A 12,662-nucleotide genomic window follows, 5' to 3' on the forward strand; every position below is an offset into this window, starting at 1 on the left:
TGCAAATGCATTTTTAGTATATCTATACACAATTGTTGCTTAGTTTACTTTGGAGATTTCGCACCACTTCCAGTGGATTTGTATAACTGGAGGAAGGCGGTTTTAAATATTTGCGATTTTTTCATATATTTGCGATTTTATATATATGCGATTTTTTAGCGATTTGGTAGCAATTTTTTTCACATTTTTTTTTTAGCACAAAAAATTATTTTCTCACATTGATTGAACTTTGTATCAGAGCGCATCAATCTATGTTATATGTTTTAATCAGCCTATTCATGGTCCCCTGAGGGGGATTCATCTTCCCCCTCCCACAGTTTCTCCGTTTGGGTATCCTGGGTGGTAGAAGGGGACCTAATGCCTTTTCTTGTACTCTGTGAAGACGTGATTAAAGCCACTAATCTTTCCTCTAAGCCACTCATAGCTGAGGAGAAAACCTGCTCAGTTATATAGACAGGGGCTGAAGTGTTGGAAGCAGTTGCAGCCCCTGATGATCCTGATGGCTCACTCTGACCAGCCTCCTTAGTACGGGATGGTGCTGCAGAGGGAGGGTCCTTAGGACCTGAGGGCGACCCCTTTGTGTCCTTGGTCTTTGCAGCATTTGAACCACCTCTTTCTGGTCATAGTGCCGAGCACAACGCAGAGGTACCACCAAAAAAATGCACCCACTGCTGAGCAATAGTCCAGCAACTGCCGCTGCTATTAAGCTCGGCCTAATGCTTAAAGTAAATGTGCCTGGGAAAAGCCTGTGTCACCAACTCACATGCCCCCGCCCCCCCCCCCATCCCCTCTGTGTCCCTCCTAGCTGTACGCACCTGAAAAAGGTGCATTTTATAGCTATTCAGCCTGTGTTGTGGATGTTCAATTCGTGCCAATGCCGCTAAGCCCCGCCCCCTCCTTCCTCCGACCACCCACCAAGCCCTCCCCATCTATTTTAAAATAGAGTGATTTCACGCACGAGGCGGGCTCTGATCCTGCCCGACCACATGGAGAAGGACTGGTGGAGGACTGGGTGGAGGAGTAGAGGAGGAAGCTGCCAAAGGAGGACCCCTGTAATGGCGGGGGGAGCAGCATGGGACACCGCCGTCTAGCGCCATGCTCCCCCGCCTGGAGGAAGCTATCCATGTGGGGGGACATTTCTGGAGAAGAAAACCCCCCTTTCCCACAATTTTACCTGGAGCTTTGGGCCGGTGAAGCGTTCAGCCTGAGACACAGAGGCGAGACTAACAAGCATGGAACAGTTACGTGCTCTTAAATGCCCCCGGTGGTGACTATAGGCATAGCAAACATTTACTATAAAGGAGAAAGCCCACAAGAATTAGAAAAAATCCTCAGGAATCTCCCTTACCTTATCCAGCTGCAGGATTCTGTGGTAACAGACCCAATCTTCACCTCTCACGGTGGGCTCCGTTTAGAAAACCTTCAGGGACTGGGGCCCCCCTTTTTTTTTAATCGGGAGATCCACAGCCCTGGGCCTGTAAAAGCCACCCCGCCAGGAATATGGCTGAAAAAAACAAATACTGGATCGTGAGGTCCACCTCTCTAAAAAGAGAAGTGTTACAGGCAATGACCTGGCAAATCCACCTAGAGATAGTTGAACTAGTCGCTGCCTGTCCCTTTTTAGGACCCTCCGGCAGGACAAAAAGGGAGTCCGTTTTCCGAAAAGGAGCTGACATCCTTAAGTAAACCTTGATCGCTCTCACCACATCCAGTGAGTGAAGCGACCTTTCTTCCCTAGACTTAGGGTTTGGAAAAAAGGAAGGTAAAATAACCTGATTCAAATTTAAATTGGAAACCACTTTAGGCAAAAAATACGGATGGGGGCGCATGACCACCTTGTCCCCGATGTAAAAATAAAAAAGGTTCTTCACAAGAACAACTCTGACACCCTTCTAGCTGAGGTTATGGCCACCAAAAAGACCAATTTCCTAGACAATAGGATAAAAGGAATATGCTTAATAGGTTCCAAAAGTTCGACTCTGTAGAGCTGATAGCACCAAGTTCAGGTCCCAGGGCCATAAGGGTGGCTTAACCGGCAGCCTTAAGTGCATTACCCCCTTGATGAAGGACCACTCCCCCGGTAACAATTGCTGGTGACTTAGGTAGTCTGCCCGCCAACTGTCCACACCCGGAATAAAGACCGCTGAAAGAAACTGCACATGCCTCTCTGTAAAAGTTAATATATGATTTACCTCCTTTTGGGCCGCCTGGCTCCGGGTGCCTCCTTGGTGGTTGATGTATGCCACCACCGTGGAGTTGTCGGACTGGACTCGGACAGGAAGACCCCGCAATCTGGATGTGCAGAATAGGAGACAAGCGAGCTGCACGAATTTCCAGCAGATTGATGGGCAAGGTCTTTTCTGCTTGGGACCATATTCCCTGTACGGATGTCTCTTCCAGGACTGCCCCCCAGCCGAGACGACTGGCGTCCGTAGTTACCACCTTCCAGGTTACAGGCGGAAACCATTTTCCGCCCATCAAGTTGCTGGTTTTCGACCAAGAGAGGTCCCATTGTACCTGTGGGGATAGAGACATGGGACGATCCAAGGCTTGAACAGTCTTGTCCCAGGCCTTCAGAATATTTTTCTGGAACAACCTGGAGTGAAACTGCGCATAGGGAACTGCGCTGAAAGACGACACCATCTTGCCCAGCAACCTCATGCACAGTTGAATCGAAGGCCTCTCTACTCCTTTGACTTTTAGGACCAGCTCCACTATGGAGTTGACCTTTAAGGGCAGTAAAAATACCTTTTCTTGAGTGGTGTCCAGGATCAAGCCCAGATATATCAAGACCTACGCCGGATGGAGGGACGATTTGTCCACATTCAGAATCCAGCCTAGGAACTTCAGAAAACGAACCGTTGTAACATTTTCGACTAGGAAGGAGCAAGATTGGTCCTTTAACAGAAGATTGCCCAGATATCCTATCACTGAGATCTTTTGGGACCTTAGGAATGCCAATACCGGGGCCAGAATCTTTGTGAAGACCCGAGGGGCCGTGGCTAGACCGAATGGCAATGCCACAAATTGGAAATTACACCCCTCTACTGCAAAATGCAGAAATCTTTTTTTGTGGACCGAAGATCGGTACATGCAGGTACGCATCCTTGATGTCTATGGATGCTAAGTAATCCCCTTTTTTCAAGGATGCGATTACCGAACGGACCGATTCCATACGGAAGGACCGGACGTTTAGAAAGCAGTTGAGGGACTTGAGGTCGGCTTCGGCACTGTGAAAAGGTTCGAGTAGAACCCCTTGAATCACGGAACCCTGACAATTACCCCTTGCTTTTCCAAATGCTCTAAAGCCAGGAACAGGCATTTCTTTTTCTCTGGATGTGACAGAATTCTGGATACCAGAAACCGGAGTTGGGGGAAATTAACAGAACTCTATTTTGTAACCTTGTGTTATAGTTGAAATGACCCACCTGTCCTGAACCAGTTTCCCCCCAAGCATCTGAAAACAGCCAAAGCCTACCCCCCACCCGTAAGAGTGGGGCGCCCCTTCACAAGGTAGACTTGGAACTGGACTTGGCTGGCTTTTGGGTTCAGGGTCTTTTTTGACCCTGAGGTTTTTTAAAACTAGGCGGCTGAGGCCGTCGATACAGCTTGGGAGAAGAAGCACTTGGCCCTGGAGCGTTGGGAATCTTAAAGGAAGGCTGCTTATTCCTTCTTTAACAGGAAGCAAGGAGCTCTTTCCTCCTGAGATCTTTTGGATATATTTATCCAGATCCTCTCCAAATAGGCGCTCTCCATGAAAAGGAAAAGCCGCGAGCAGCCTTTTGCATGGCGTCTCGGCGGACCAGTTCTTTAACCACAAGAATCTGCGCATATGAATTGAAAGTAGCGCAAAACGAGAAATCTGCTGGATCGAGTCCTTTAATGTGTCTACAGCAAAACAAAGCGCGAGGAAGTTCTGACAATTCGTCGGAAGATTCCTCCTCAAAAGGTAGGTTCCTAACCAACCTCTTAAAAACAGTCCTTCAGGGACTGGCAAATACCGATAGCCAAAACTGCCGGCTGTACTGCTGACCCAGCCACCGCAAAGGGTCAACACCATTATCCACTGGACAGGTTAAGCTTTTATTCGCTGAAGAAATGGCAGCATCAACCAAAAGGTGTATCCAACGTCTTCCTAAATTTTTCCTCCATAGGTTATACAAAGGAGGCAAGTATATCCTGTCCGGGTGGTCCCAGTCAGCGTAAATCACCTGCTCTAATAATGGATGCAAAGGGAACGCCGGGGAATCTTGCCCAGGTCGCAAGGACCCTAAAGTAGAACAGGAGAGTCCAGGCCCCTGCATCGGGCGTAACTTAAACCCAGCTCTTACCATTTCAGCTAGAGACTGGATAAACAATTTTTGGGATTGGGAGGCCGAAATTGGTTCCTCAGAACCTGAATCCTCTGCCGAGGAGTCTTCAGCCTCTCCTTCCTCTTTATCCTTTATGGCCACTTCCTCCAAATCCTCTGCCCACTCTGGATCCAGATGACATGGACCCATCTGGCTAAGAGAGTCCAGGCGCTCAAGTGACTCTCCACTGGGGCTAGGCTCAGGAGAGGGAGATCTATGTCGCTTCTTGCCTCCCTGCTTTACTGTGGCAATCATACCCGCTTATTTTGCCCTCAAGGCCAGCTAGGGGTGATGCTAAGTCATCCTTAGTAACATAGGCCGAGGCAGGGACATTGGTAGTGGCCACTACGCCTGACAAATGCAATAGCTCAGCCAGGCCAAATGCTGCAGGTCCTTCAGGGGAGACTGAGGCTGTAGCAACCTGAGGTTGACCTCCTGTTTTTGAAGGAGGTACTTTAAACCCTGGACTTGTCCTGCTCCCCGTACCTCGTCTTCTGGAAGACATTGCTTACAAGAGTTGAGGAATAAAAGTACTCCCTCTGAGCTATATGGCTGAAATCCAGAGTATAGCAGCTATCACAGCCTTATACAAAGACCCTTCAAACTTGTTGCAACTGTCCAATTCACGTGCCCCAGACCTATGTGTCCCAACCGCGCGCTCCAGGAGTCCAGACGCACGCGGCATATACACGCGGGAAACACCCGCATGAGTGCACACCGCCGGCTGTCTTCTATAACCTCAGACACAGTGGGCCACAAGGCACACGCAACTTTAGGACCTAAAAACATGATTTAGAGGGAACAACAAGTTTTTTTTAGGCATCCCAGAGGGAGTACTCACGGGTCCATGCTGCAGGGCCTGAGACAGGCCCAATCTTCCCCATCACGGCGGGTAGCACCTCTGAGGACCTTCAAGGACCGGGTCCCTCTTAATTTGGGGTCCACACCCTTGGACCTGTAAGGCACCCTTCTGGTTCCTTTGGGCAAGTAATAGACCAGGAATACCATTAACAAGGGTCCAGCGTCATAAAGGACACATTACAGGCAAAACCTTGTTCTTGAACCGAGGCTCAGATACCATCCACTTTAGCTTTCTTGCCATCCGAATAGATCAATAACATCCTCACTGGGACATCACTGAAGGATTTGAAGAGCTTCAACAGCCGTGACCATCACCTTCAAGACACTGGCAAAAAACTAAGGTACTTCCCGTGTGGGAGAGGTTATATGGGAGGAACCTTCTTACTATTGGTTGTCAGTGTCCAATCACCCAAAGGTAGCATATAACCCAGATAGTCATTATTATGGTGCTCTGTGATGTACGATAAAGAAAGACGCTTTGAATGGACCCGGTTGCATTGATTGCCCCAGTAAGGAATATTATAGCAGAGCTCAGCACAGCACATCTTTACTCGTGACCAACACCTAAGACACTGGCAAAAAAACTGAGGTACTCCCGGTAAGGGGAGGGGTTATATGAGGAATTGAACTAACTGTTTAGGGTGTGCCAGTGTCCATCACCTAAAGGTGCCTATATAACCCAGACAGTAATTACTGTGGCTCTGTGTCCCATGATGTACAATAAAGAAAAATATTTTAAGCAACAGACAGCATGGATTCATGAAAGACAAAAGTTGTCAAACAAATCTGATTTCTTTTTATGAGGAGGTAAGCAAAACCTTAGACAAAGGAGTGACTGTGGGTATAGTATATTTAGATTTTGCAAAAGGATTTAACACAAATCCTCACACATGGCTAACGGGCAAGGTAGTCTACAGGCTTGGAAAAATCCGTTTGTAAATGGGTAGAAAACTGGCTAATAATAGGGTCTAATAATAGCATGCAATGCCAAGCTGCAGCAAAGTGAGCAAAATCCTTTCTTGTATTGAGAGGTATGGACTCCAGAGAGAGAGAAACATATCAACAGTAAGACCTCCTCTAGAATATACAGTTCAGTTTTGGGCAACAGTTCACAAAAAGGATATTGGGGAACTGGAAAATGTAAATGTGCAGAGAAGGGCAACCAAACTGATAAGAGGCATGGAGGAGTTCAGCTATGAGAAAAGACTAGCTGAATTGAATTTATTCTCTGAGAAGAGATTAAAGTGGAACTTCACTCTCTCAGTCAACACTGACCAAATACAAAAAAGATTTCTTCAGTAAGAGCTGTGGAAATGTGGAACAGACTACCTCAAGAGCTTGTTTTGGCAAGCTCAATAGATTGTTTTAAAAAAGGCCTGGATTCTTTCCCAGATGCACATAATTTAACTGGATACTGATATTTATAGGTAACGTTGATCAAGGGAATAGCCGAATGCCTCTTGGGGGATCAGGAAGAAATTTTTCTGGAACAAATTGGATCATGGTTTATTAGGGCTTTGTGGCCTTCCTCTGGATCAACTATGGGTATAGGATGTGTATATAGGATTATATAATTTATTTTTCCCTTCTATTGGTTAAACTGGATGGACTTGTGTTTTTTTTTTCAACCAGACTATAGACCTACATACCAAGTTCAGAAGTCAGAAAATGTAATGTACAGCACAATGTACATAATGCAGCACTTTATAGTACACTGTGTAGCATATACCACAAACAATGGTAGTCCATTTGGGAACTGCACTGGTATAGTGGCTGTCACTGGAAAAGAATGTCAATTATCACACTGCACATGTTCCTGGAGTGGGCTAAAGGATAATGGGTGCTGCAGCAACAGCGAGCTGGAGACTGGGAAATTTCACTGATCAATGTACTATACATACAAACGGGACCCCTCATCACATGCCTGACGAAGGGAGCCTGCATGGTCACAAAATGTTGCACTCTTCCATCGGCATGTGATCACTATGAATTAAACCTTTAAGCATTACTTGAAGATCTGTGGTGTGCTGGCAAATGTACATTGATCTATTAATGTAAAAGGGTGCCACTACAGTGTTGGTCAGTGGAGAGTTGCAATAAATGGGAAAGTATAATGGCACACTTACCATCCATTGAGAAACATGTTGGTAAAGCCCAGGTTAGCGGAGAAGAATGCTACTGCAATGGTGGTCAGTATAGAAGTGCATTTGTTCAGATGCAGACAATGGAAAAGCACATTGGTACAGTGGTGGTCAGTAGAGAAACATGCCACTGCAGCAACAGTGAGTGGAAAAGCATATTCTTGCAGTGGGATGATTGGAGAAGCTTGCTGGTACAGTGACAGTTTTTGAATTTGTTGCAATGTTGCAGTGATATTCAGTGGAGTGGCCCCATGAAAAAAGTAGTGGTTAGTGGAGAAATGTACCATTACAGTGGCAGTCAGTAGAGAAAATTATCAAATTATCATTCACCATCTTTCTGCTAGACAGAATTTATTGTGTTTGGTGCCTTAAGACATTGGGCCTGTATGCATGTGGAGTCTCTTGCCCACTCCCAAAGGACTTGAATGATACAAAAGGGCTTATACTGTATGTAGTGCCTCTTAGGATTCCACATTTACCGTTATAATGTTAAATACACATATTTCCAATTTACACAGTAGACTGGTCTCCCTTTCCACAATTTTTTATCATTCCTGGGACCCTCAGGCCTGTATTCCTTAGCAGGCTCCCCTTGATGACAGGGGAAGGTTTAGGATGGTCTCATAAATAAAGAAATAACTTAAAGTGATTGTTATTTTTAAATAAAAAAAAGAGACTTTACAAACATGTTATACTTACCTGTGAAATGGTTCCTCCTGGATCCTCCTCTTCTCGGGTCCCTTTGCTGGCACTTCTGGCCCCTTCCTCCTGTCGAGTGCCCCCACAACAAGCAGCTTGCTATGGGGCACCCGAGCCGAGCCACAGCTCTGTGTCCATTCAGAAACGGAACCACGGTTTGGCCCCGCCCCCTCTCTCCTGATTGACTGACAGCAGCGGAAGCCAATGGCGCCGCTGTCTGTACCTCAGCCAATCAAGAAGGAGAGTCTTTTGATGAATAAACCACAGTTGCCATTTGCCTGGCTGACATCAGAATCAGCTTAATGTGTGGTCTGGAAACTCATCAGGGTATAAGACTTCTCTAGTTCACTTCTAAATACTGAACAGCTGCATCTGAAAATAACTACAGTCATTTCAAATACTGATGGACAGAATTACTTGCATTTATAGCAGTGTACAATAATTTATTTTCATCAACGTAGCATATATACAGTGCAGCCCTGTGTGAAACACACACACATTGTTATGCAAGGCTTTATGTTCACAATCTCTACTGTAGGTATTCTTATTCAGGCAACAGACATTTCCTCACTTGCATTTACTGTAGTTCTCAAGGCCCATCATGAGTAACATTCACTCCTTGCCTTGCAGTAAACATCAACTCTCTCAGACCATTCAGGGAGTACTTGATTCTTACTCTTTAAGAAAGCCCAGGTGAGCGCAACGTGTCAGTCGGGCAGGACCTGTATGACGTCACCACGCTGGGAGGAGCCATGGGCCATTTTGCTGAGTCCATCTATTGCTATTGTGTAAATGCATGCTGTGGTTTGACACGTTTATGTGTTGCTACAAATTGTAAGTGCTATTCTTTTATATGCACTTAATATTACTGGCAATTACACAATTTGTATCTCCTGTTATATTATTTTGAGCCACCTATGCAAGAGCTGTGGAGTATTAAGGTGAGACCAGAGTGCTGATGACCTATTGCTTGTGTTATAAAATTGCTGTTGACCACCTTGAGGTGTAAACAGCACCAGGCGAGGAGACATCCGACTGGGCACATAGGTGACTCTTTTGATGGCCTTGTATGGTGGAAGATTTCAGAGGGTGTGGAAGGATTTTTTTCACATTTTGCTTCGTGGCACATGAAGTTTGGTGGTTGCTTATGGACACTGAATAAAAATTGGACTGTATATGGGACCATTTTCCACGTTTTGGAATATTCACTTATAATTGGATTGTTTACGGAATCATTTCTCACTACTCATATCTGATTATTACATGATATGATGATTATATTCATATTTTAAGCTAATAAGTGATATTTGGTACAAAGGAGCACTACACTGTTGTTGTAATATATAGTTACAATTCATGCCAACAGCATCAGGAGGGCACCTGATTGGTTCCAACTGACCAAAATTGAACTACCTGCAGCTAAAAAAACAAAAAAAAAAAAAAAAAAAATGGGTGTTTTGCAACTGATGTTATGGCCCCAACAGAGCCTTGATCTAAACATCATTGAGGCACTCTGCAATTAATTGCATATGGGAAATAAGACAGCCAAAGTCTGCAATGGAATTGAGGAATTCAGGATGCCCGAACAACCTACAGTACAAATATGCTCAGAAACTGCATGCAGATGTATCTAGAAGATTTGTTGCTGTGTTAAAGGGTGATAACAACAAATATTTGTTTAAAGGGGAAGTATGGGCTTGACTTTTTTCCCCTTTTTTACTTACCTAGGTGGATGCAGTATTGGTCTGATGCTGCATCTGCCCCCCCCCCCCCCCCCCCGCGTCTCTGCACTGAGAACCAAGCCATCGAACACTGCCGATGGCTCGGTTCTCTCGGCTCCCCAAGAGCTCTCCTACTCTGCTCCTCCACGCTCACTGGAGCGCTGAGCTGTGGAGGGTTGGGGAGCAGCCATCTTAGCGGCTCACTGAGAGGCTGGAATGGCTATCAGTCCAGGCACCTAGCGGATCCAGACTTCGAGTCAGGATGATGCCGCGGCTGGACTGATCTTGGTGACGTCAGCAGAGAGCAGACTTCAGACCGCTCTCTGCTGAAAACGGGTCACAGGAGTGCAAAACAAATTGCACTCCTGTGGCTTGGAGAATTTCAGCCAAAGAAGCCCAGGCTGGACTTCTCCTATAACCCTTTTGAGACCAGGGTTTTTGACGCTTAGACACTCAGACCAATATTAGCACTATTGGTATTCATCAGTTAACTTTGGTCTGCGAACTAGGAACTCACACATTTACACATTCCCCGTTCTCTGCCCGTTCACAACAGTACAGCCGGGAAGATCGCTGCACTAACATTGCTTTTGTTGGTACGGCGATCTGTCCATTTTTTTTTATTCAGCCCACTGGGTTGAATGAAATAAAACTGTGCAAGCACATGCTCACATCTTTGAAGTTCGGAACTCGAAGGTTCATATGTGGAAGGCTTACTGTATTTAACGTATAAACTTTCTCAATGATAATACAGTTATGTAATGAAGAATCAGTAGTGGTATGGTCCGACAGTCTGAGTTACTTAATTGTTTGTAATTGTTTAACCACTTCCCACCCGTAGGACATCATATGACGTCTTGGGCTTTCAGTGGTAACACTGGGATGATGCCTGGAGCTACAGGCATCATCCTGGTATCTTATTTCTGCCAGCGTTTCTCTTGAATGTAAAAGCAATCCTAGCTAGTAAATAGCTGCAGGATTACATGTACATGCGGTTGGAGTGGGTCCCCACCTGCTGCCTTTCCACGCTCTCCTGTCAAATAGACCCCAGATGTGTCAGTAAAGAGTACCTGTCACTGCCCATGCGATCACAAGGGATGTTGTTCATCCCTTGTGATAGCAATAAAGTTGATCCAAAAGAGACAGTGTAAAAATAAACATTTTTAAAATAAAATTTAAAAAAGAATTGAAAGCACCCCTTTCCCCCTGTGTTCAAATGCAAAGGCGATTTCATACATAGGTCACGTATTTATATGTAAACAATGTTCGCACCACACGTGAGCTATTACCGCAAACCTAGCGAGAGCAATAATTCTAGGACCAGACCTCCTGTGTAACTCTAAATTGTTAAACTGTAAAGGCTCCTAAAGAGTTGCCTATGGAGATTTTTAAGAACCGTAGTTTGGCGCCGGTCCGCGAGCGTGCACAATTTGCAAGTGTGACATGTTTGGTATCTATTTACTCTGCTCATCACCTTTTATATTTTACCAAAAAATTGGTATTATATTGTGTTTGTGTGCACTAAAATTCATTAAAGTATATTTTTTCCAAAAAACATACGTTTAACAAAACGCTGCTCGAATACTGCGTGACAATTGCAAATCCCACCATTTTATTCTCTAGGGCAGTGATGGCGAACCTTGACACTCCAGATGTTTTGGAACTACATTTCCCATGATGCTCACCTACACTGCAGAGTGCATGAGCATCATGGGAAATGTAGTTCCAAAACATCTGGGGTGCCAAGGTTCGCCATCACTGCTCTAGAGCCTCTGCTTATAAAAAAAAAAAATATAATGTTTGGGGGGGTTCTATGCAATAGATTTTCTACATTTAGGAGAGGAATGTCAGAATTGGCCTGGGTGGGAAGTTAAATAGTAAACTACAACGTGTAATTCTGCCAAGGTGGTCATTGGCTTCTGTCTGTCATATTTTACAGATTTACTCTACTGCAAGTGAATGTAACCGTTTCAAACAGCCTGAGGATGTAATGACATTTCTACTACTCCAGTGGCGTTCTATTAAATAAAAAAAAATCAGAAAACATTTTAATTTGTAAACATTACACAAGAATGATCAAAAAAGGATACATACTCTCTGTGCCAGTCGTATATTTGATGAATATTTCCAAAAACAATCTTATCCTTTCCTTTCATGTCATCGGGAACTCCATCTTCTTTCATAAGCGCCATATATCCCTAAATTAAAAAAAAGATCACATTAATCATTTCATCAAAATATCATCAATCTGAGTGTATGTTAAATCTAAATAGTGTTTAGCAGAGTTCTATAATGTCTTATCTGGGGTGCCACAATGATGGGCTACCTTAGGTCTAGCAGGCTAAGAGAAAGTAGAGTTACCATGTAAACATCCAATTTCTTGCAAATTTGGGGCACTGAAAGGGACAGCGGACTCAACATGAAGGTCCATCCTGCACTGACAGTGTGGATTAGCTGTTTTAACTTACTTCCCATTTGCTTTAATTGCTAAATTTAGGTGTATTAAAGCAGTTCTAACGACAGAAGTTTTTGTTTATCTTCATGAATTCAATGCATTACAATAAAAAAACTTGTGTGCAGTAGCCCCCCTAATACTTAACTGACCCCCATCTCGATCCAGCGATGTTGCACAAGAGCCTCGGCTGTCCGGGGACTCTCCCCCATTGGCTGAGACATCAGAGGGTGTCATTGGCTCCCACTACTGTCAAAGTCAGTGAGCCAATGAGGAGAGAGAGAAGGGGCAGCGCCGAGCCGCGGCTCTGTGTCTGAATGGACACACAGAGCATGCTGCTTCCTGTGGGGGCAGGAGGGAGGGGCCAAGAGCACCAGTGGGGGACCTGAGAAGAGGAGAATCTGGACTGTAGACAGACAATGGAGGATCTGGGCTG

At 45.0% G+C, this 12,662-nt stretch overlaps 1 protein-coding gene across 1 annotated transcript in view; it reads right to left on the bottom strand.

Moving 5' to 3' along the window:
- The window catches only part of TRIO (trio Rho guanine nucleotide exchange factor), a gene marked incomplete in the record, with an annotated part of 1,361,655 nt that overhangs the window by 181,775 nt on the left and 1,167,218 nt on the right, over nt 1–12,662 (bottom strand). The window contains 1 exon segment of the mRNA XM_073630705.1: nt 11,869–11,972. Coding sequence (XP_073486806.1) covers nt 11,869–11,972 — 104 coding nt within the window.

Source organism: Aquarana catesbeiana, linkage group LG05 (assembly GCF_042186555.1).
Source record: "Aquarana catesbeiana isolate 2022-GZ linkage group LG05, ASM4218655v1, whole genome shotgun sequence".
NCBI lineage: Eukaryota > Metazoa > Chordata > Amphibia > Anura > Ranidae > Aquarana > Aquarana catesbeiana.